This window comes from Chlorocebus sabaeus, chromosome 13 (assembly GCF_047675955.1).
Source record: "Chlorocebus sabaeus isolate Y175 chromosome 13, mChlSab1.0.hap1, whole genome shotgun sequence".
NCBI classification, from domain to species: Eukaryota; Metazoa; Chordata; class Mammalia; order Primates; family Cercopithecidae; genus Chlorocebus; species Chlorocebus sabaeus.
In genome coordinates this window covers 49,314,755-49,340,906 of record NC_132916.1, presented here as the reverse complement: position 1 = coordinate 49,340,906, position 26,152 = coordinate 49,314,755, and the positions used below count along the sequence as shown (strand labels likewise).

Sequence of the window (26,152 nt, the reverse complement as noted above, 5' to 3'; positions counted from 1 at the left end):
CTTTGCTCTTCTTAGCACAGTGCTTGGCAAAGGAAAGCACTGAAATATTTGTTAAGTAAATCTTGGAACTAAAGCAAAGCAATAAAGCAAACCAGTGACACCAGTGGTTACCAGTCTGTAGTTTCGGATGTCTTCAGAAGTTGTATGAATGCTTCCCATCTGCTATAGTTCTTCTCCAACCTCACTAACATAATTACCCCGGAAGCTTTCAAATATACCCATGTTCAGGCTCCAAAGATTCTAGTTTGATTGGGATGGGGTTGGCCAAGGCCAGTATTGAAGACTCTCTAAATTCTAATCTGCAAGTCAGGTTGGAAAGCTCCGGTGCTGCTCCCACCAGCTTCAGTTCTGGTGTGAAGGCCTCCAACCTGACCTCTGCTTTTGAATTTGACCAACAGCCCGCACCCTCGGTTGAATTATCCTTTCCTATCTACATAATAGAGGAAAGAATATGGGTAGCGGCAGCTTTATGGGCAGGACCTAGGCAGATGGAACAAACGAGTAAGGTTCGTGCTATTCAGACAATTGTAATCCTGGCAGCAAATCTGTTGGGCGACTCCAGGCCCACGCACTCGCCAACCCACACTCATTCAGGGCATTCTGCCCCTAGAGGGCGAGCGCATCAGGTCATGAACCTCTTTCTTTTTCTTTTTTTTTTTTAAATGGGATTTTATTTATATTAAGAGCCAACACAAAGTTTCCTACAGTGCAAAAGAGTGGTGGCGATGGCTGCCTTAAAGGCTGAACTCCGCAAGCCATACCTTCTGGGCGTTGCTCCCCAAGGTAGATCACTGAGTCCGCTTCCTTCCCAACTGTCTCTCGCTCCACATCCGCCCACCTCTGCCCCTTTCCACGGTCCGTTTACCCCCATTCTTGAACAGTGTCATCGGAATTCCCCATCCCCGTTCAAGTGTGACCCCAAGATATGAGGCCGCCCTTCGTGAAGCCACCGCAGGTTCCTCCAGCGGGCAGCCCCGGGAGCAGGGAGCTGGGTTGCCGGGGGCCCCGCGCGCCACGGGAGGCAGAGGTCGCGCCCCGATCGCGGGAAACCGGACTCATGTGTGGATCTGCTGGAGGTCGGGGGCCGGTAACGTTCACCTGGCCTCCGAAGGCAGGTCCCCGCACGGGAAGCCTCTGGCGTAGCCAGGCTGCGGAGCCACCCCCTCGGCTGACGATCCCCTCACTCCCCAACTTGGGACCCACAAGCCGCGAGTCCACAGCCCTGGGCGAAAAGAGTCACATTTCCTCCCCACACCCTCAAGGGAAAGGGAGCGAAACACGCTTTCCGGACCCGGCACAACAGGTCCTTTGGACACCCGCGAGGTTGGGAAGGCCGGGGGCGACTGGCTGCGGAAGAGGGTAGAGCATTCCACCGGCGCATTTCCTGAGGAGGGGCCTCTCCACTTACGGATCCCCTGTCACTTTACTGATCCCCAGACCCACAGCAAATCCTGAGTTTGGGGAGCAGGCATTATACCGAAGGCGCGGGTGGGAGTAGAGTTCTAGACGCGTAGCATGGCACCAGTCTGTTCTGTCCGAGAGCTAAGTTAGGAGGTGCAGGAAAAGAGCAGTTATGCGCGCCCCAGGACCTGACTCTCGGGGCGATCGGCGTCCACTCACCTTGTGCCTGCGCCTCCATGGTGGCTGACTTCGAGCTGAGGGCGGCGGGGACACCCCAGTGCTTCCCAGAGCAGATGGCAGCTGTGCTCAGCCTCAGAACGCAGCTGGCCCCGCCGCTCTCTCCCACTCCTGGCACGCGTGTCGCGAGCGCTGCGCGGAGGGGGTTGGGGACGCAGGCAGCAGCCACTGGCCGCTTCTGGTTACCTCCGCCCCTTCCAGTCCACCTGGCCCAAACCAAGCTGGAAAGAGCTCGCCGCTGGGCGCCACCTGCTGACGCTCTGCACAGCGGGCGGAAGGCATCCACTCCCGGCGCTGTAGGGACATACCGCAGAGATATTGCAGATTAGGTTCCAGACTCCCGCAATAAAGCGGGTATTGCAACAAAACGAGTTGCACTAATTTTTCAGTTTCCTAATGCATATAGTTACACTACGTAAAAGTTACGTTTACACTATGTGTAGTCTATTAAGTATGCAATAGCATGATGTCTAAAATGAGCAATGTACATACCTTAATTTAAAAAGATATTTTATTTCTAAAAAATGTTAAAGATCATCTTTACCTAATGGGAATCTTTTTGTTGGTGGAGGGCATTGCTTGGATGTTGATGGCTGCTGACTGATCCCGGTGGTGATTGCTGAAGGCTGGAATAGCTGTGTCAATTTCTTAAAATGGGACAATGAAGTTTGCTGCATCAATTGACTCTTCCTTTTATGAAAGATTTTTTCTGTACCATGCAATGCTGGTTGATAGCATTTTATCCACAATATAACTTTTTGCAAAATTGGAGTCAATCATCTCAACCTCTGCCATTGCTTTATCAACTAAGTGTATATAATTATAAATCCTTTGCTGTCATTTCAACAATGCTGTGAACAACTTCACCAGGAGTAGATTCTATCTCGAGTGACCACTTTCTTTGTTTGTCTAAAAGAAGCAACTCCTAAACCATTCAAGTCTTATGAAATTGAGCAATTTACTCATATATTCAGGCTCCACTTGTAATTCTAATTCTCTTGCTATTTTTACCACACCTGCAATTACTTCCTGCTTTGAAGTTTGAACCCCCCGAGTCATTCAGGAGGGTTGGAACCAACTTCTTCCAAACTCCTGCTAATGTTGACTTTTTGATCTCCTCCCATGAATTATGAATGTTCTTAATGGCATGTACAAATGTGAATCTTTTCCAGAAGGTTATCAATTTACTTTGCCCAGATCCAACAGAAGAATCACTATTTATGGCAGCTATATCCTTACAAAATTTATTTCTTAAATAATAAAGCTTGAAAGTTAAAATTACTCCTTTATTCATGGGCCGCAAGATGGATGTTGTTTTGCCAGGCATGAAAACATTAATCTCTTCTTACATCTCCATCAACTCCTGAGTGACAAAGTGTGACATTAACCAGCAATAATAATTAGAAAGAAACATTTTTTTTGAGCAGTAGGTCTTAATAGTGGACTTAAAATGTTCAATAAACCATGCTGTAAACAGATGTGCTGTCATTCAAGTTTTGTTGTTCCATTTATAGAGCACAGGCGGAATATATTTAGCGTAATTCTTAAGGGCTCTAAAATTTTCAGAATGGTAAATGAGCATTGGCTTCAGTGTAAAGTCACCAGCTACTTTTGCCCCTAACAAGAGAGTCAGTTTGTCCTTTGAAGCTTTGCAACCAGGTATTGACTTCTTTGTAGCTATGAAAATCCTTGATAGCATCTTGTTCCAGTATAAAGCTGTTTCGTCCGTATTGAAAATGCATTGTTTAGTGTAGCCACCTTCATCAGTGATCTTAGCCAGATCTTCTGGAGAACTTGCTGCAACTTTGGCATCAGCCCTTGCTGCTTCACCTTACATTCATGTTATGGAGATGACTTCTTTCTTTAAACCTCATGAGCCAGTCTCTGCTAGCTTCCAACTTTTCTTCTGCAGATTCCTTACCTCTCTCAGGCTTTATAGAATTGAAGGGAGTTAGGGCTTTGCCCCGGATTAGGCTGTGGTTAAGGGAAGGTTGTGACTGCTTTGATCAGGTTTGATCCAGACCACTCAAACTTTCCCCATATCAGCAAGAAGACTGTTTCACTTCCTTATCATTTGTGGGTTCACTGAAGTAGCACTTCTAATCTCCTTCAAGAAGTTTTCTTTTGCATTCACAGCTTGAATAACTTGCACAAGAGACCTAGCTTTTGGCCTATCTCAGCTTTCAACATGCCTTCCTCACTAAATTTAATCATTTCTAGCTTTTGATTTAAGGTGAGAGACAAGTGACTCTTCCTTTCATGTGAATACTTGGAGGCCATTGTAGGGTTATTAATACAATATTGTTGTGTCTCAGAGAATGGAGAGGCCTAAGAAGAGGGAGAGAGGTGGGGAAATGGCTGGCTGGTGGAGCAGTCAGAACACACACAAGATTTATTGATTCAATTCACTGTCTTATATGGGCATGGTTCACGGTTCCCCAAAATAATTACAATGGTGATATCAAAGATCATTGATCACAGATCACCATAACAGATATAATATAATGAAAAAGTTTGAAATATTGTGAGAATTACCAAAATGTGACACAGAGACATCAAGTGAGCACATGGCATTGGAAAAATGGCACCAATAGATTTGCTCAACACGGGGATGCCACAAACCTCCAATTTGTTAAAAATGCAGTAGCTCACACCTGTAATTCCAGCACTTTGAGAGGCCGAGGCAGGCGGGCAAATCACGAGGTCAGGAGATCAAGACCATTCTGGTTAACGTGGTGAAACCCTGTCTTTACTAAAATACAAAACATTGGCCGGGTGTGGTGGTGGGTGCCTGTAGCCCCAGCTATTCAGGAGGCTGAGGCAGGAGAATCGCTTGAACCTGGGAGGCAGAGGTTGCAGTGAGCCGAGATTAGCCTGGGCAACACAGAGAGATTCCGTCAAAAAAAAAAAAAAGTGAAGAGAAGCACAATAAGATGAGGTGTGCCTGTAAAGGTCTGATGCTATGCCATGGACAGGTGGACAGAGGAAGAGAACATGGTTTTACCATACTGAGCCATCACTCTTAGTGGAGATATGAAGGTAAGTTTCCACAAGCCGTGGTTCCAACATTTTTGTCAATTCATCAATACACAATTTTATGTATATTTTAGTTTAAAGACACTTTATTTCATGTAATTGTTGCTTCATTAACATTGAGCTCACAGTCAATAGCACTAGAACTCATACCAGAATCAAGTTTATTAAGCTTATTTCATGTATATATTTTCTCTCTAAGGCACATCACAACCTTTTTGCACCTAGAAACACTAGACAGTACTTCAATGCTATCCCTGGGGGCCCAGAAAAATCACCAAAAAAAAGGTTTGCTTGTAGACTAGAGGACAAAACAAGAAGGCAGAGCCGCCTTGCTTTTCCTCAGCGGGAAACTTGAGTTTTCTGGGGTCTCTGTCCATGAGTCCCTGTAGGTTGTACTTGTAGGTCGATGAGGCAGTCATGTTTTCAGACGGGACTAGAAATTCACAGCCCTGTTCCAAGGCTTGCCTGGTAATGAGATTAGAAAGCATGACAAGGAGTAAGAAATATCAACTCCCATCTCTACTCCACTGCCTTTTGGGTGTTACAGATCTCCCCTTTTTCTCAACATCTACACAATCTTCATCTGTAAAATACAATGTGGTACTTATTTACATTTGGTCTTGAATAGTTTGCCATTTGGGTTTTGTTTCCTCTTCCTTTCTTAAAACAGATGTTAAAGTCTGTCAGAGTTGAGTGTGGATATTATGTTAAACCTCCCATAATTCCTGCAAAAAAGTCTTATAAAAATTTCGTAGCTCAAAAGATTTATTGAATAAACAATTAAGTAACCAGTAGGTTATATTTTATCCATGCCCAAGTTTGCACAGTATAGACTAATAAACATAAATGGAGTCTTACATTTTTTTCTTGAAAGAAAGAATGCTATTCATGGTTTCCTGGCACATGTACAAGCATCTCAGTGTGTTTTTTGTTATGTTGAAGATCTCGCTGATTTGTAATCATTGCCATTAAAATTACTGTGTAGAACACTAAGCATAGGGCTTTTAAATGACTTTTGGTAATAGTGACCAGGGATGCATGAAGTGAAGAATCAGTGCTTAAATCACTTTTAGAGTCTATTCAGTTGTTCTGGTCTTCTATACCCTGGAAATTAAACACCAGGTTAGGGTTGACTCCCAGCTGCTAAAATGAGCTAAAAATAGTTAATGATTTTCCAGCTTAAGTCATCTAACCATCTATACTCTGACTAATTTTTTCTGATTTATAACATTTTAAGTTACTACCCTTTTAATTTTTCAATCATTATTTATACCAATAATAAAATATTGGTATTCATTCCGAAATAGTTATTGAACATCTATATGCCAGGGACTGTGCTAGATGCTAAGGGTGTGGGTAAAGGACATGATCCTTCCTTACCAGGGAGTTCATGATCTGGTGAGAAGGAGGGAGAAACAGGTTTTTATAAAGCAGCACCTCGTGGTAAGTGCTGTGCATAGAGGGTAAGCCCAGTGCGTCTGTTAGCACTGAGGGAAGCCTCCTAACTCAGGCTGGTGAGAAGACGCAGAAATGTTTCTTTTAAAATGCTTGCCTCAACTGTGTCTTAAGAGTAAAGGAATTAGCTGGGTAAGTTTGTGTTATCCCCCAAATAACGGTTTAGCCAAAGAAGACTATTATTGAAGTTAACATTTTATAAAAATGAATATTTTTCTATTTTGTCTTTTCTGTCTTTGTCTTTTCCTTGTCACTTAAGATGGTGAACTTTCTTAACTTCTTTAAAGGTTAGTAAAACAGCCACCTTCACCCCTTCCTTCATCTCTATAGCCACTCCACATGGAAAATGCTGGGCAAGTGGTTGATTAAATCAATGAAATTCTGTTTAAAAATACCTTACTTAATGTATTTCGTTGCTTTAACATTAACATTGGCGTTGACATTAACATTAACATGAGACAGTTATGTTTTCAGACAAGACTAGAAGCTCGTAGTCCTGTTCCATGGCTTGCCTGGTCATGCGATTAGAAAGCATGACAAGGAGTAAGAAATATCAGCTCACGTCTCTACCAACAGCACTCTAACTCATATAAGTATGAAGTTTGTTTAGAAAGTTGATCATTCTGTAGGGGTGAAATGCAGTGGAAATCTCAACTGTCCAAAGGAAAAGTGTATTCAACAGTTTTTACTTACACCAGTTCCCGGTCACTTATAATGTATGGGTGTGAAGGCATCTTGGGAAGTGGAAGGGGCACAGAAATGAGAGGAACGAGTAGAAAGGACAGGTGAAGTGTGCTGCTCTGGCCTATGAACCTTACAAATACATTGAAAGAGAACATGAGCTTTGGGGCTCTGTTAGATTCCCACTCTGAAAACTATCAGCTGTATCACCTAAAGGAAGTGTCTCAGCCTCTCTGCGCCTGGCTTTCTGCATTTGGGTCAGGATGTTATTGGACGTGTTCTTTCCCTCCTCTTCCACTGGGCACCTGTACTTTTAAAGCAGTGGTTTCCAGTCGTCTTCTACTTTAGCACCACATGAGTGGCTTTTAAACATTTCTAATACCTGGGTTCTAACCCCCAAGTATTCTGATTTGTCTTTTGAAATCTCTCTCGGTGATACTGATGTGCTTCCAAGATTTACAATGACCATTTTAGAAATTGTCCACAACAAAGATGAAAGGATCTATATTCTCAGCTTTTAAATTAAAACGTTGTCACCCAAGAAAGCAGACAATAATGAAAAAGAAATATGAGCAGGCAGCACAAGAATTTTCACCCCTAATTACAGGGGAGTTGGAGAGATAAAAAACGTTGGGGAGGACAGAGAAGTATGAAATACTTAGACATGGTTCTGCCTAGAGATTTCACCCTTCCTCTCCCTACTCCCATGAGAGCAAAGAGGACCTGGCCTCGACAGTTGCACTGGGAACTCTGATGCCCAGAGAGTTTTGAGAACCTTAGGGATAGAACAAGTGCTCTTTGTCACTTTGAATTTCTCACCCTCTCAAGTGGTGTAGGAAGGCAGAGAGGAGTTTCCTTGAAGCCCCAGGAGGGGTGTGGAAGTTAGCGGGAGAGAGAACTAGCTAGTAAGTCAATACTACCAGGAGGCTGGAAAAGGCAACTTCCATTTCCTGAAGCCACATGAAGAAAAGGGTGCAACAGAATCATTCATGAGGGTAGGAGGGGCTGCACAAAGGGAGAGGCACTCAGAACTCAGCCTAGCTGGAGGACTTACTGACTTCACCCCACATCATGCTACTAAGCTGGGCAAAAGGAATGAAGAGAGATAGTTTGCTCAGAAAGGTGGCCAGCACCACCTTTTTTCCACCTCTACCAACTTTCCAGTTCTCAGGAAACTTGGAAATTGGAGTCTACCCACCAGAGAGTTGGCTTTGGTGGTGGCACACACCTGTAGTCCCAGCTACTTGGGAGGCTGAGGCAGGAGAACTGCTTGAACCCATGAAGCGGAGGTTGCAGTGAGCCAAGATCATGCCACTTCACTCCAGCCTGGATGGCAGAGTGAGATTCAGTATCAAAAAAAAAAAAAAGTTTTTTACTTATTTATTCAAAGATGCTTTTTTTTTTTTTTCTTTACAGCTCCAGGATGGCTTTTTGCTGATTAGAGTATTATTATGTTGGTGGTAATGTTTTCCATGACTCCCCTTGCATAGTTTGACCTCTAAGTAAATGAATACTACTATACCGTTCTCATAAAATAAAAGCAGAAAGTTATATGTCATCAGGTTCCTTTCAAACACAAATGTGCACTTCTGGACTCATTGTTTACAGGTGACATAGACAAATTAAAGAAAGTTTAAGTAGAATGTCACAAAGATTATTGATAATGTCCTTAGGGAAACTTAAAGGAGTCTGAAGGCTCATTAATTTTTGAAAGCAGAAATCTGGGTGATAGCTTGATCATGGCAAACACATCTATTGTTCATGATCACAGAGTAGACCATAAGCAACACTGCAAACTGCAAATAATTGTTTAGTGACAACAATAGCCAGTTTCTAAATCTTCGATGTGACTTTCACATGTTGACATAGCCTAAACTGAATCTTAAATAAACATGATGGACAATATAAAAATAAAAAAAAATCTTTGTAGTAGGTCAATAGGAACATGGCACAGTAAGCTCTGTTACACTAGCTAATGTCAAATTCAAGGACCTGGCCTAGTAGGTAGACTTTGTCTCAGTTAAGACCCAATGAGAATGTCAGCTCTGCTAGGGATGTAAATAAGTGAATTAATTTTTGATTTGGCAAACCATAAAATAGAATGAAACAATTTAAACTTGAATTTGAATTACTGCATATTACCCAATGTTTCAGCATATTGTGGAAGAAGGAAAAATGTCTAGCATAAATAATTATTTAAGGAATCATTTTGCAATTTAAAAATTCTTATGAGCACTACAAAATTCAGTTCTTCAAATATTCTATTATTAAACTTTTGAATAAAAGCCAGCAAAGAAAATGCACTTATAGAATTTTGCAGAGAAAAACGTTTTCATGAGCTATCTCTTAGGAGTTGTTTTTTGGTGGTAAGTTCCTTCTCATGGTAATAGTTGAAGCACAGAACTCAATTTTTCAGGAAATATTCCTACAATCAGTTTATGAAGCAAATTTGTATCAGAAAAATTAGAAGTCAAGTATATCCCATATAATACTGTTGGGGCTCAGAGAACAATACCCCAAAGTGTGGTACTTTGACATGCTGAGTACTTTGAACCAAAGAAGGAAGTCCTGGAAGGGCTCGGAAGCAGTCTCAGATGCAGTCTCCCTCTGATCTTCTCCTACCTTCCTGTCTCCCATTCCTTTTTCTCACCAAAAGCAAGTTATGGAAACCAGAATTCCTCTTCCCCATGGTGAGTGTATTCGTCTGTTCTCACACTGCTATGAAGAGATACCTGAGACTGGGTGATTTATAAGAAAAGAGATCTGATGGACTCACAGTTCCACATGGCTGGGGAGGCCTCAGGAGACTTACAATCAAGGCGGAAGGCACCTCTTCTTAGGGCAGCAGGAGAGAAAATGAGTGCCAGCAGGGGAAATGCCACACTCTTATAAAACCAGCAGGACCAGGCATGGTGGCTCACACCTGTAATCCCAGCACTTTGGGAGGCCGATATGGGTGGATCACCTGAGGTCAGGAGTTTGAGACCAGCCTGGGTAACATGGTGAAACCCTGTTTCTACTAAAAATACAAACAATTAGCTGGGTGTGGTGGCTCTTGCCTATAATCTGAGCTACTCGGGAGGCTGAGGCAGAAGAATTGCTTGAACTTGGTAGGTAGAGGTTGCAGTGAGCCAAGATCACACCATTGCACTCTAGTTTGGGCAACAAGAGTGAAACTCCATCTCAAAAAATAAAAAATAAAACCATCAGATCAGGTGAGAACTCACTCACTATCATGAGAACAGCAAGGGGGACACTGCCCCCCATGATTCAATTACCTTTCACCAGGTTCCCCCCATGACACTTGGGGATTACAGGGATTAAAATTCATGATGAGATTTGGGTGGGGACGAAGCCAAACCACATCAGTGGGTCATAGAAATTAGAACCACTCAATCCCAAAGGCAGTCATAAAACCTAGAAACATTATTCTAACCTTAACCTGCCTTTCAGTATACCAGTTGGCCATAAGGAAAATGTCTAATCTACCTTGTCTGATAGTAGATCATAAGACTCATTCCGGAGGGGCCCTGCTTCATATCCAGGAGGAAGGAATGCCACACAGAAAGACAGAGAAGAATCTGAGCAGTGAGGCCTTGCTGGGTTTCCCTCCTCAGTCTATTACCATAAGATGATTCCCTTTTGTCCAATCACATTTCTACATAGCTGTCTATTCTTCAATGAATGTAAGCATTAAAATAGACTGTTTTACCTGGATCTTTGTTTGTGAAGTATCCCGTATCACGACAAACTTTGATTGCATAAATTTGTTGTGCTTTTGCCTTGTTAACTTGTCTTTTGTTATAGTAATGTTGGCTGTGACCCTTATGATGGGTGAGGAAAGGTGTCACACCTTTGCCTCCCCTACATTACTAGGTTATAATTAATTCAGGAATTATTTACATTTTACATTCACTAATTCCAATCAATCACACAATCTATGTAAAAATAATTCTGTAAGTTTTATTTTGTTGCTCATGTTTACAGAATTGTTATATTAGTTTATTAATTTCAAAACTTCAAACAATTGTTTAAGCATAAAACAATCATGTTCTCTTAGTGAAAATCTGTGAGTTACTTTTAAGAAGACTAAACAAAAAATTTATAAATTTTATTTAAAAATGAGAAAAAGGATCCAAGAATTTCCATCATTCATTTAAGTTTCTGATTTGGAACTTTGAAAAAAATCAATTTATGCATTCATTTCACTCCATACATCAAAATTAATTCCATAGAAATTAAAATATTGAATATTTTTAAAATGTAGAAAAACTGGAAGAGAATATAATTGAATATTAAGTTTTAAAGTGTGAGTAGTACTTTCAGAGTTCAAAAGTGATAGAAATCATTAAGGGAAAGTTTAACGTATGTGGCTTCAAAAATTAAAAATTCTGTCCATCAAAAATGACCAAAATTAGCAAATTAAAAAATAATTTAACAAAAAGATGTAGAGAACAAAAAAATATTTCCAGCTACCCTTCCAGGTTCTTTGGCTGGTCTATGGATTACACTGGCATAAGAAAGATCAACAGAAGAAAAACAATTTTAATTATGTCCATAGAGGAGTTTGACAAAAATGTAAGACTCACCAGATAATTAGGCTTACATACCATCCTGACTTACAGAAAGGAATAGGAGTTTAGGGATTCTAGGTAATGGTAGAGGCAAATTATGGGAGGGCAAACGGAGGAAATGTGTTGTGAATAGAGGTTGCTTTCTTACACAAGTAAAAGTCTCTCAGGTGATACAATTGTCATATATCTTTACTAATGAAAATTTCTTTCATGGGTGTAAATTCCTGCACACAAGGGAATTTTTATGTTTTATCTTAGGAAGTTGAAGGGGAGAAAGAGCTTTTCTTGCTTTGGCTGGCTCTCAATTATTTTTAGCTCAAAGTAATCAGTATGCCAAAGTGCCGTATTTGGGGGTGGCCTATTCTGATATCCTAGAGTCATATTTTGGGATGGTATGTCCTAAACTTCATGAATAGAAAATGGACTAAATTCCCTAGACTCTAAAAGACCTTGTATGGCTATAGCCTTGATGCCAAAACCCAACAAGAACAGTCTTAGGAAAGACGTTATGAAAAATTATTACTACCATTGCAAACATTCTAAATAAAATGAAGGCAATTCAAATTCCATTGTGTATTAAGTGTGTGTGTGTGTGCATGTGTGTGTGTATCACTTTACCCATCCAGGTTGAACTGAGGAATCAATGGATGGTTTCAACTCCAGAAAATGTAGCAGTGAAAGCAGTGGATTATGGAGCCAGTTGATACTATCTGATGAAAGCTGATTGTCAAATTTTCAAATAAAATGTAAAAGAATTTTATTCAGGCAAGAAGAAAATGAATCTGGATGAAAGGTAAAAAATACAGAAGGAAATGAAAAGCAATTGAAATGGTAAATATGAGTGGTAAAGCAAAATAAACAGACTGCATAATAAAATTAAAAATAGTGTCATTTTGTGGTTTAAAATATGCAGGAATTAAAATATATGGCACAGAGTCCACACACCAACTCTTAAAGTGATACACAGAACAAAGCCCTGGACCTTAAGCAATGAATTCCAGTTGTGTTTTGAAGGTTTTGTTTACTTGTGTGCTTTTTCTTCTGCTGCTTTTTTTAAATCTTAACTAGGGAAGGATTGAATTGGGTTGCCTAGAGCAAGCTTTTCCAACCCGTGTTGGCGGGCCGCGTGCTGCCCAGGACGGCTTTCAATGCTGCCTAATACAAATTCCTGAACGTCTTAAAATACTATGAGATTCTTTTGCGATTTTTTTTTTTTTTTTTTTAAGCTCAGTAGCTATTTTTTAGTGTTAGTGTATTTTACATGTGTCCCAAGACAATTCTTCCTCCAATGTGGCACAGAGAAGCCAAAAGATTGGACACCCCAGCCTGGAGTTTCAAGTAGCATACTGTGAGCAGTGCTTAAGAATCAACTGGGCATATAACTGATCAAGGAGAATGGAATATTTTAATGCCATGGGAGGTGAGGGGGATGGAAGGAAACACAATGGACATATATCTCTGGAGCATTAGGTGTGAGTTTTGAAAGATCTAGGAAAAGACAAGGAATATGGTATAATTGCATCTATGTCAGGAGTTAAAGTGCTCTAAGAATCCTGGATTATCTGGAAAGAAGGTAAAACCACCACTTAATGCTATAATTTCCTAAGTCAAGGATAAATGTTTTACTTAATCACTTACAAATCAAGACAAAAAGATATTAACCTAATAAAATTGGTCAAAGGTAAGTGAGATAGGTTAGATATTTGTCTCTGCCCAAATCTCATGCTGAGATGTAATCTCCAATGTTTGAGGGTGGGGCCTGGTGGGAGGTGTTTGGATCATGGGGTTGGATCCCTCAAGGCTTTTGCTGTGTTTGGATAGTGAGTGAGTTCTCATGAGCTCTGCTTGTTGTAAAATGTGGTACCACCCCCTCACTCTCTCTCTTGCTCTTATTCTCACCATCTGAGACGTCTGCTCCCTGTTTATCTTCTGCCATGAATAAAAGCTCCCTGGGGCCCTCACCAGAAGCCATGCAGATGCCAGTGCCATGCTTTGTATAGATGAGGGCCTGCAGACCCATGGAAAGATAAAGCCCGTTTCTTTATAAATTACCTAGCTTCAGGTATTTCTTTATAGCAAGAATGGCCTAATATAGTAATGAAAACGTGATTCAAGAAGAAACATCAGTGGTTCATAAATTGATGAAAAGTACTCAAATTCACTGGATATCAAAAGAAATGCAAATTCACATCATAAGATATTATTGCACATTCATCAATTTTTAAAAGGTAAAAAGAACTAACAATTGTGTGGGTGGGACAAGGAGAATTATAAATTCTCACCTGTTATTGGTGGAAGTGTAAATTTAGATGACAGCATGGGAGGATAATTTGGCAATGTCTAGTAAAGTTGAAGAGGCAGATCTACATCCCAGACTTAAAGAAACGCTTGCCCACACGCATGAGAAGACATGCACAGATACCGATTGCTATATTGGTTGTAATTGCAAAATGTTTTAAGCAGCCTAAATGTCTAGCAACCAGACAGTGGATAAATAAGTGTATACTTCTATGAAATCCAAGAGATAAGTTGAAATAAACTAATTGGAGTTACAAGTACCACTATGGCTAAATCTCAAAAATATAATGATGAGCAAAAAAAAAAAAAAAGCAACTTATAAAATATTTACTGTACTCTCTTTTTCTATAAAGTTTAAAAATACATGAAACAATGCTTTATGATACTAATGGGTATGACATATTTATCAATAGTATAAAAGATTTCCAGGAATGAAATGTAGCAAATTCATAATAATATGGAAGGAAGGGAAGAGAATGGAATCAAGTAGAAGCACGCAGGGCTTTAACAATTTCAGTAGTGTTTGGATTTTAAAATCTGACACCACATTGGCAAAATGTAAGCATTGGATAGAATTAGGTAGTAAGCACACAGGATTTATTTTATACTATGTCCTTTACAGTACTATTTTTATATATTTTATAATTAAATGAAAGTTTTAAAAAGATAGTTGCAGGGGTAGAAATAGATCAGAACAGACAAAGGTGATGTTTGTGAAAATGGAAAGAAGTGGAGGGATGTGAGAAGTACTTGTAAGATAAAAACAATAAGATGTAACATGTGGTATGGATTATGTATGGGGGTGAAGGAAATGAAAATGGCATGGGATTCACTCTGCAGGCTTGCACAACTGGTTGGAAGATGGAATCATTTACAGACTGGAAACAACATCCAAACTACAATTTCATGTATGATCCCACTTTCAAACATGAGGTTAATATTTCATGAAATGGGAAATAAGGGAGAGTAAATTGATGCAACCCTTTCGACATTTAACATTAACATTTAACTTTGGCTGGGACATTTAGAATTTTCCCAGTAATGCCATTCATAATAATCTATCCTAAAATCATTTCTAAGTGCAGAAAAAGTTTATGCACAAAATCACGTTTGAATTGTCCCAGTAATTACACTTATAATAATCTATCCTAAAATCATTTTTAAGTGCAGAAAAAACTTCATGCACAAAATCATATTTATAGAGATTTATTATCATAAAAATTTGCAAAAACTCAAAAATTCCAACTGTGGGAGAATTCCTAAATAAATTGAAATATTTACTTAGAGAAACATTAAATGTTCTTTAAAATTATGATTTCAAAGAGAAGTGAATAAAAAATAGATGGTATCATGAAAAAGGATATTATATAATATTTTTCAAATAAAAAAGTTAAAAATTATATAAAAAATGTATTTCAACTACATTTCAAGGCAAAAAACAAATGTTTTTAAAAGACTGAAGGAAATTTAACATTTTTGTTATATTGAATTGTGGCTGTTTGAGCTATGGAAGTATGAGCGATTTGATTTCTGAGTTTTTCCCGTTCTCATTTAATGTCCTCTACTTTTCCAATGAACAAAATGAAAACTTTAAAATTTTAAAATTACATTAAGAAAACAAACATGTGTAATTTTGGTTGGGCTAAATATGTAACACAATTTATGTATCCATTCCTCTCTTAAATGTCCTTTATTTCTAGTTTTGTGCTATCATAAATCAGGGCTACTATAAACATTCTTGTAAATATATTCTGGTGTAATTGTACAGTATTTCTGTTAACAGGTATACCTAAAAGTGGAATTGCTGAATTGAAGGGAGTGCATATATTATTCAATTTTATGATATAATTCCAAATTAGTTTTAAAATTATTTGCATTCCCATTCATACTTTCTTAGCAGTGTACTGTAAGAATTACTCTTGCTCCATGTCCTTCCTGACATGTAAAAATATTTTGTAAATTGTAAAGGCTGTACAAATAGAATGGACAAATATAATCAATATTGTTCTTTATTATTATCTGCACACACTTATCAATGTGTGTTTATGTTTATAAACATTTTAAAAATTAAATAAATGTTCCTTAAGCATTGTCAAACTAGTGGGTATAAAATCACATTATATTGCACTCCTAAAATGGATTTCCCAGAACAATAATGAGATTAAGTATCTTTTCATATGATTAATTGACTGTTCTGTTTCCTCTTTTGTGATATATGTTCATGTCTTTTGTTCACTTTTCTATTGGATTGCTGGAATTTTCTGGTCGACTTTTGGGAGTTCTTCACATATTCTACGTGTATGTTCTTTGTCAGTTACATGGATTGCAAACATTATCTCCACTTTGAGACTCCTCCCTTTTTTTCTATATCTTTGATTAAAAGGCATTCTCATTTTAATATGATAAACTGATCAGTTTTCACTTACTTTTTGTACTTTTGTGTTTAGCAAGGGAAAACATTCATTACCCTGGAGTTACAAATATATTCTTATTGTATTTTCTCCTAAAAGTCTTAATATTTTGCCTTTCTTATTTAAATAAAATTTTCTTCCAATGTAGGTAAATTTAATATTGCTTATAGTGTGAGGAAGGGGTCCAAGTGCATTCTCCTGCATATAGGCCTGGTACAATTCTATTAATAGTATAATTTTTCCTCTGAGATTTGTAATGCCAACTCAATCATATATCACATTTCCTCATATATGATTTTATTTCTGAAATATCTATTCTGTTTCACTGTTCAATTTGTTTACCGCTAGGTCAATACTACAGCATCTTAATTAATAAAGCTTTATACTAAATTTTAATATCTGCTTAAGAATATCTCCCAGTTTATACTTCTCCTTCAAATGCATCTTGGCTCTCGATGGCCCTTATCCTTTCACACATGTGTTAGAATCAGCAAGACAAATTCTACACATACTACTATAAGACTTTTTATCTAAATTTTATGGAATCTACAGGTAAATGTAAAGAAATTTGAATTTCCCATCTATAAACAGAGCAACTCTTTCTATTTATTTAAGCCTTTTTTAATGTCTTTCAATAGAATTGTATCATATTCTTAATAAAGACTTCATATATGTTTTGTTATATTGATCCCTAAGCTCCTTGTATATTTTGTTGCTATTAATAATAGAGGTCCTTTAAATGACCATCTCTAGCCTTTCGATGTTCAGAAATGTTAATATTGATTTAATATTGATTTTTTACTTACTATATGTGCTAAACTCTCAATTATTTTTGTAGATTCCTTTGAGTTTTCTTGGTAAATAATTATATAATTTTCAACCACAACTTTTTTTCCCTTCCAATTACTGCTATAAAAATATTTTTGTATGGATGCAAAGTGTCAATAGGCAATGTCATTTCAGAACAGCCTGTATTTCTTTTATCATATTGTCCTCATCAGTAATTAATATCAAGGTTATATTAGTCTCCTAGAATCAGACGGGTAGAGTTCTCTACTTATGTATGCCAGCATGGTTGTGTAAGTTTGGAATTATTTGTTTACTGACTGTAGTAGAACACACATGTAAAATCATTTGGGCTGGAAGTTTTCTTGTAGACAGACTTTGAACTGCTTGTTCGATTTCGTTAGTTGTTTGTAGGGCAATTTTAGTGTATTTCTTTTTGATCAATTTCAGTGGGCTGTATTTTTTAGGAATTTGTCTATTTCTTTGCAATTTTCAAATTTATTGGCATCAAATTAGCAATCTTCTATTTTTTCTCTTTTATTAATTCCTGCTTTTATTGTTATTAATGCCTTTCTTCTACATTCTTTATTCTTTTATTATTTTTCTGACTTATTTCACGTTTGTCTTTATTTTTTGTTTCTTTTTTTGATTTTTATTTTTTGAGATGCAGTCTCCATCTCTTACCCAGGCTGGAGTGCAGTGGTGCAATTATGGCTCACTGTAATCTCGAATTCCTGGGCTTAAGCAAATCTCTCACCTTAGCCACTCAAGTAGCTGGGACTACAGGCATGCTACCACGTCCAGCTAATTTTTAAAAATTTTTTTTATAAAGGTGGGGTCTCACTATGTTGCCTAGACTGGTCTTCTTTATCTACTATATACATAGAGGGTTTTATATATCCCTTCTGAGTTTTGCCATGTAGTGTTTCTATTATAATGCAGTTCTAAGTACTTTTAAATTTTTATTTTTACTTCGTTTTTGACCTAAGAATTGTTTGAGAATTCTGTTTTAAATTTCTAAATATGTGGGATATTGTTGGGGTACAATTCCTTTTGTGTGTTTTTATTTCCAATTTAATTTTTTTTTTTTTTTTTTTTGGTGATGATGTCTTGCTCTGTTGCCCTGGCTGGAGTAAAGTGGCATGATTTCAGCTCACTGTAACCTCTGCCTCCTGGTTCAAGTAATTCTCCTGCCTCAGCCTTCCGAGTAGCTGGGATTATAGTTAGGCACCACCACACCTGGCTAATTTTTGCATTTTTAGTAGAGATGGGGTTTCACCATGTTGGCCAGGTTGGTCTCGAACTTCTGACGTCAAGTGATCCACCCTCCTCGGGTCCCCAAAGTGCTGAGATTACAGACATGAACCACTATGACCGGCTCCAATTTAATTTTATTGTGTTTAATAAATGTGGTCTCTAGGATAGTATTTCTCTGAAATCTGTTGAGACATACTATGTCATCTAATAGATGATCAATTTTTATAAGTGTTCCACTTATGTTTGAAAGAAATGTGCATACTGCCACTTACAGATATGTATATGTTTTTAGATCAAACTTGTTCATTATGTTTAAACATCTTCAATATTCTCACTGATTTTTTTCTGTACAATTACTAAGAATTGTGTGTTAAAAGTTTCTATTAAATAGCTTAGTTCCTCCTATTCAAAGTGGTGAAAAATCTGTTTTAACAAGTATTAATATAGGTATATTGCATTTCTTTGGGTTTGTAGTTGCTTGATATAACTATTTCCAAGATTTAGTTTAAATTTTTCTGTGTTGTCTCTTATGAAAAAAAAATAGCACTGGATTTTTATTTCTTTTACATAGTCTGACAATTTATTAATTCAACATCAATTGTAATTATGTATATGTATGAATTTATTTTTACCATCTTATTGTTTGCATTTCCTTCTTTCTAAAATTTACTTTTCCCTAAATCTTTTATCTTACTCCATTTATTTCTCTGTCTGATTATATACACAATAATTATATTCTTCTAGTGATTGCCCTTTATATTTAACATGCACATTTAAGAAAGTCTAAAGTTAGGGCCAGACATGGTGGTTCATGCCCATAATCTCGGCACTTTGGTAGGATGAGGTGGGAGGATCACTTGAGGCTAGGCATATCACTTGAGGTTAGGAGTTTGAGACCAGTCTGGGCCACACAGCAACGTCCTGTCTCTACAGAAAATTTCAAACTTAACTGGGTATGTTGGTGCATGCTTGTAGTCTCAGCTACTTGGGAGACTGAGATGAGAGCTTGAGCCTAAGAGCTTGAGGCTGCAGTGACTTATAATCATACCTCTGCACTCTAGCATGGGTGACAGAGCAAGACCCTGTCTCTGGAAAAAAAAAAAAAAAAAAGTCTAAAGTTAGGCAATATCTTTATCTCTTCCTGCATAATACAAAGTATTTAAGAAAAATTTAACACCAATCATTTCTTCCCCACCTTATATATAATTGTGTTCATTAATTTAGCTCTGTCGTATTATTTGTAACTCTAGGCTAAACATTATCATTATTGTTTTATATCACTGTACATTTTTAAAAATTCACTCTCCTGCATTTCAGATCTTCTGGGAACATTTAACTTTGTAGTAATTACATCTTTTAGAAATTGCTTTCCCATTTGTTTCTGAAAGATTGTTATTTAATTCTAGGTTAAAAATTGATTTCTTTCATAATTTTGAAATATTATTACACTGTCTTATGCCTTTAATCATTCCAGTTGAAAAGTTAGCTATTAATAAAATAAAATAATGTTTTTTATTTGTAAATAATCTCTGTTTTTTCTTCCAGCTACTTTTAAGATACTCTCTGTTTCTTTGGTGTTTTATTCTGCAGTTCTTTTAACATTTGTCTATGTTTGAATTTCTTCATATGTTATGCTTGATTTTGCTATGCTGCACTTCCATCAAGTCTGAAAAATCTTTAATCATTTTGAATATGGCTTTTTCCTCTATTCTCTTTGCCACCTTTTTATATAATTCTGGTGTAACATATAGTAATCTTCATTATCAAGCTTACATACGCTTTAAAGCTTTCATATATTTCATATATTTGTCTCACATCCTTTTTATCTATGAAATTTCTCTAGTTATACTTTCCAGTAAACAATTCTCTCTTTACCGGTGTTTGGACTTCTTTATTTCTTATATTTAATGTATTTTTTATGTTTATATTAGTATATAATTTTAATTTATTGTATACTGTATATGGTTACAATATTTACGTTTAATATTAAATATCACTTTTAATTTGTAAAAGTTTAATTTTGTTCTTTTAAAAAAAGTATCTTGTTGTTATTATCTCATGCTATTTAATCATTGTATTCATTGCCTATAGCTGCTGTAAATTGCCACAAGTTTCGCAGCTTAAAACGAAGAAATTTATACTTTCATAGTTCTAGAGGTCAGAAGTCTAAAATTAGTATCACTGAGTTGAAATGCAGCTGTTAGCAGGGCTGTACTTTCTCCAGAGACACTAGGAAAGAATCTGTTCTTTGCTTCTTCTAATTTCTGTGGTTGCATTACTCTCGTCTTGTCTTTGAGGTCATATTGCCTTCTTCTCTTCTCTTCTGCTTTCCTGTGTCAAATCCTCCTCTTTCTGCCTCCTAGACAGATACACGTGATGGCCTTTAGGGCTCACCTGGCTAACCCAGAATAGTAGCATCTCAAAATCTTTAACTGAATCACATCTGCAAAACCACTTTTTGGCCATATATAGTAACATTCATACCAGAGATTATAATACAGCTATCTTTTGAGGGGTCATTTTCCAGCCTACCACAATCATGATTTAATTCTCCTTTTAACTTTTTAAAATGTAGTATACATACTTACTTTGTATTATGTCTAGTCATTCTAATAAAAGTCATTGATTCTGTTGATTATTACTAGTGGTGTCTATTTCATTTTATGTTTTGTGATTTTTCATTTTGATTCCATGTTTCTGAAACTCTATCTGCAGTATGTTTATGCCTTAGGAGGAGCATTTGTTCATCTTGAAAAAAATTGCCTTTGCTTCTGCCAGACAACTGAAGATGCACTTTAAATTACAATTCCAGGCTAGTATTTTTTTTTTTTTTGAACCATGCAAATGGTGTTAATACAGTCTTCAGACCCAAATGATGTCCAGCCTTTGTGAATACATTTTTGGGAAAAGTGTTTTAACCTTCAGCCAAAGACAGAGCTGAGTCTTGTTGTATACTTCTGAGGCTTAGAATTTATTCAAATATTCTGATAAAAGAAAAACTTCAGCCTAATTAAATTTAAAGAAGCTTAATTGAACAATGAATGATTCATGAATCAGGCAGCCTTCCCAGCCAAAGTTGAAGAAGATTTATGGGCAGAAAAAGGTGAGTGACATATAGAAAATGCAAGCGAGGTAGAGAAACAGTCGGATTGGTTACAGCTCAGCATTTGCCTTATTTGAACATGATTCAAACAGTTGGCTACATTTGATTGGCCAAAACTCAGTGATTAGCACTGGTATAGGCTGTGGTCTGTTTACACCTCCACTTGTTATAGTGTTCATGGTGTACAGAAAAACCTAGTTTTTTTTTTTTTTTTTTTTTTTTTTTTTTTTTTTTTTTTTTTGAGATGGAGATAGAGTCTTGCTCTGTCACCCAGTCTGGAGTGCAGTGGCATAATCTCAGCTCACTGCAACTGCTGCCTCCTGGGTTCAAGTGATTCTCCCGCCTCAGCCTCCTGAGTAGCTGGGATTACAGGTGCCTCCCACCACGCCTGGCTAATTTTTGTATTTTCAGTAGAGATGGGGTTTCGCCCTGTTGGTCAGGCTGGTCTCAAACTCCTGAACTCAAGCAATCTGCCCGCCTCAGCCTCCCAAAGTGCTGGGATTACAGGCATGAGCCACCACACCCAGCCCAGAAAAATCTTTAGGCTTAATTAAAAATATGTAGGGAGACAGCTTTAAGCTGAACTTGATTTAACAATTCCCCCCTTTTGGTCATTTTAATTTCGAGAGATTGACCAAAAGTTTAGTAATTGATGTCACTATTACCATTGGTCTTGAAACCCAGTGGGAAACAATAGAACAATGTTTTGCAAGGTAGAAATAAGGATTGAGTAGAGGGTACCTCTTTGTGCTGAAGTGTTCTGTTTACAGGAGAAAAGCAAACCTGGTTCATACTGGGATGTATGTGTTTCCTTAAAGTCTTAGGACTTTAAGACTGTGATATTTTCCTGTTGGACAAGGCCTTTTTACCATTATATAATGTCCCTCTTTGTCTCTTTTAACTGCTGTTGCTTTAAAGTTTGTTTCATCTGATATTAGAATAGCTACCCCTGCTGGCTTTTGGTGTCCATTTGCATGAAATACCTTTTTCCATCCCTTTTCTTTAAGTTTATGTGAGTCCTTATATGTTAGATGAGTTTCCTGAAGGCAGCAGATAGTTGGTTGGTGAGTTCTTATCCATTCTGCGGTTCTGTATCTTTTAAGTGGAGCATTTAGGCCATTTACATTCAATGTCCGTATCGAAATGTGAGGTACTGTTGCATTCATCATGCTTTTTGTTGCCTGTGTCCTTTGGTTTTATTGTTTTTGTTTTTGCTTTTTAACTTGTAGTTTTTTTTTTTTTTTTTTTTTTTTTTTTTTGAGATGGAGTCTCGCTCTGTCGCCCAGGCTGGAGTGCAGTGGCCGGATCTCAGCTCACTGCAAGCTCCGCCTCCCGGGTTCAAGCCATTGTCTTGCCTCAGCCTCCAGAGTAGCTGGGACTACAGGTGCCCACCACCTCGCCCGGCTAGTTTTTTGTATTTTTTAGTAGAGACGGGGTTTCACCGGGTTAACCAGGATGGTCTTGATCTCCTGACCTGGAGATCCACCCGTCTCAGCCTCCCAAAGTGCTGGGATTACAGGCTTGAGCCACCGCGCCCGGCCGTAGTTTTGTTTTATAGGTCCTGCATGATTTCTGCTTTAAAGAGGTTTTGTTTTGATGTGTTTCCTGGATTTGTTTCAAGATTTAGAGCTCCTTTTAGCAGTTCTTGTAGTAGAAGCTTGGTAATGCGAATTCTGTCAGCATTTGTTTGTCTGAAAAAAGACTGCATCTTTCCTTCATATATGATTCTTAGTTTCACTGGATACAAAATTCTTGGCTGATAATTGCTTTATTTGAGAAGGCTAAAGATAGGGCTAAAGGCTTGTAGGGTTTCTGCTGAGAAGCCTGCTGTTAATCTGATAGATTTTCCTTTATAGGTTACCTGGTGCCTCTGTCTCACAGCTCTTAAGATTCTTTCCTCCATCTTAACTTTGGATAACCTGATGACAATGTGCCCAGGCAAAGATCTTTTTATGATTCATTTTCCAGGTGTTGTTTGTGCTTCTTGTATTCGGATGTCTAGGTCTCTAGCTATGCCAGGAAATTTTTCCTTGATTATTCCCCTGAATATGTTTTCCAAAATTTTGAAATTCTCTTCTTCCTTAGGAAAACTGATTATTCTTAAGTTTGGTAGTTTAACATAATCCCAGACTTCTTGGAGACTTTGTTCATATTTTCTTATTCTTTTTGCTTTGTCTTTGTTGGATTGGGTTAATTCAAAGACCTTGTCTTCGAGTTCTGAATTTCTTTCTTCTACTTGTTCAATTCTGTTGTTGAGACTTTCCAGAGCATTTAGCATTTCTAAAACTGTTTCCAAAGTTTCCTGAATTTTTTATTTTTTATTTATTTATTTTTTTAAACTATCTATTTCCTTTGTAGCAGGACGAGTCATGGACAAAACCCCACAGACACCAAGATAGTGAAGGAAGTGGCTTTAATCAGCTGGAAGCATCGGCAGACTAACGTCTTAAAATCCGAGCTTGTCGGGTGCCCAACTTCTGTCCCTTTTAAGGGCTCACAGCTCTAAGGGGGTCTGCATGAGAGGGTCATGATCGACTGAGCAAGCCAGGGGATACATAACAGGGTCTGCAAGCACCCGTGGTCAGAGTGAAACAGAACAGAATGGGAGCTTTCACAATGTCCTTCCATACAATGTCTGGAATCTAGAGATAACATCTGTTGCTAGGTCAGGGGTGGAATTTTAACTACTAGGCTTAGGTCAGGCAGGCCTAGGCCTGGGCGCCAGGCTACCTGCCTTTTGTTTCGCTTTTCTTTCCTTTTCTGAGTATAAAACACTACAAAACAATATGAGAGGGTCTGTCTCTCTTCTCTCACCTTGAATATTTCTCCCTTCACTTTTGTATCTTTTTTTGGATTTCCTTGCATTGGGCTTTGCCTTTCTCTGATTAGCTTAATAACTAACCTCCTGAATTCTTTTTCAGGTAAATCATGGATTTCTTCTTTGTTTGGATCAATTGCTGGTGAACTATTGTGATTTTTTGGGGGGGTGCTGAAGAGCTTTGTTTTGTCCTATTACTAGGGTTGGTTTTCTGGTTCCTTCTCATTTGGGTAGGCTATGTCAAAGGGAAGGTCTAGGGCTGAAGGCTGTTCAGATTTCTTTGTCCCATGGGGTGTTCCCTTGATGTAGTACTCTCCTCCTTTTCCTATGGATATGACTTCCTATGAGCTTAACTTCAGTGATTATTATCTCTCTTCTGAGTCAAACCACCCAGTGAGTCTATCTGGCTCTGGGCTAGTACTGGAAGATGTCTGCATAGAGTCCTGTGAAAGGATCTCTTAGCCATGGATACCAGCGCCTGTTCTGGTGGAGACAACCGTGGGTGGGTGGGGAGCAGTGTGCAATAGAACCCAATGAGGGTTCTAAGCTTTGGTGTTTTAATACTCTATTTTTGTGCTGGTTAGTCTCCTCCCAGGAGGTGGTACTCTCCAGAAAACATCAGTTGTAGAAGTATAGAGAGGGATTGGCAGTGGGCGGGGCCCTAGAACTCCCATATATGCCCTTTGTCTTCTGCTAACAGGGTGTGTAGGGAAGGACCATCAGATAGGGGCAGGGCTAGGCGTGTCTGAGCTCAGACTCTCCTTGGGAGGGTCTTATTGTGGCTGCTGTTGGAGATGAGGATGACACTTCCCAGTCATTGGAGCTGTGTACCTAGGAGGATTATGGCTGGCTCTGCTGAGTCATGCAGGTTGTCAGGGAAGTGGGGGAAAGCTGGCAGCCACAGGCCTCACCCAGCTCCCACGCAAAACGAAGGGCCAGTCTCACTCTCACTGTGACCCCCTCCACAGACAGCCCCGAGTCTGTTGCCAGGCAGAGGGCACGATGGGGTTGAAAACTTGCCCCGGCCGGGAGCGGTGGCTCAAGCCTGTAATCCCAGCACTTTGGGAGGCCGAGACGGGCGGATCACGAGGTCAGGAGATCGAGACCATCCTGGTTAACATGGTGAAACCCCATCTCTACTAAAAAATACAAAAAACTTGCTGGGCGAGGTGGTGGGCGCCTGTAGTCCCGCTACTCGGGAGGCTGAGGCAGGAGAATGGCGTGAACCCAGGAGGCGGAGCTTGCAGTGAGCTGAGATCCGGCCACTGCACTCCAGCCTGGGTGACAGAGCGAGACTCCGTCTCAAAAAAAAAAAAAAAAAGAAAAGAAAACTTGCCCTGAGCCACCCCACCTCCCAGCTGCGAGAGAAAAGGGCTTGGTTCTCCCCCCACCTGTGGAGTCTGCACAACAGATTTGCACCCTCCCCCAAGTTCTGGCAAGAAGGCTTCTGTCCCATTCAAAACATTACAAAGTTCAGCTAGAGATTTCCTTCTCCTTGGGTGGTTTTACTCCCTGCTCCTTTGGTCACCCACCTGATGGGTCCCTGTGGTGGCAGGCAGGAATGGCCTGCTAGGGGACCCAGCGAGCTCCCAGGGCCTTTCTGCTGCTTCCTCTACCCCTGCACTTCACTTGGTTCTCTAAATTGGCTCAGCTCCAGGTAAGGTCAGAAACTTCTCCTGCAAACAGACTTTCCTCTTCTCCAGTGGGGGTGTGTGTTCGGGAGAAGAGGGTCTCCCTTTTCCACTTCTGTAGTTGGGGCCCTCATAGTATTTGGGGTGTCTCCCGGATCCTGCAGGAGCAGCCCACTTCCTTCAGAGGCTCTGTGGGTCCTCTTAGGATTGTTGGTTTATTCTTGCCATCAATCCGGAGCCAAAATTTACAATGAGAGCTTTCGCAAACTCCTCAGTCTGGAGCTGCAATCTAGTACTGCCTCCCATCTGCCATGATTATCTCTCTTCCATCCTATTTAATTTAAAACAACGCTTTAACACTCTAAACTAGGCAAAAATGTACATTCCCATGTCGTCTTATAATCTTTTACTAGAGGCACATTTCACTTTCTTCACACACCTGGCATGTAAAACTATTTTTTTTA

At 38.8% G+C, this 26,152-nt stretch overlaps 1 protein-coding gene across 4 annotated transcripts in view; it reads right to left on the bottom strand.

Annotated features, from left to right (window-relative positions):
• TPD52L1 (TPD52 like 1) overlaps window positions 1–1,822 on the bottom strand; it is a 111,749-nt gene extending 109,927 nt beyond the window's left edge. For 2 of the 4 annotated variants that reach the window (XM_008007167.3, XM_008007168.3), the window contains exon 1: window positions 1,621–1,819. In XM_008007167.3, coding sequence (XP_008005358.2) covers window positions 1,621–1,639 — 19 coding nt within the window. In that variant the 5' untranslated portion in view covers window positions 1,640–1,819. Of the gene's footprint in view, window positions 1–1,620 lie in introns of all 4 variants that reach the window. The other 2 variants (XM_008007162.3, XM_008007165.3) reach the window with 2 other exon arrangements.
• Window positions 1,823–26,152: the final 24,330 nt, after the last annotated feature.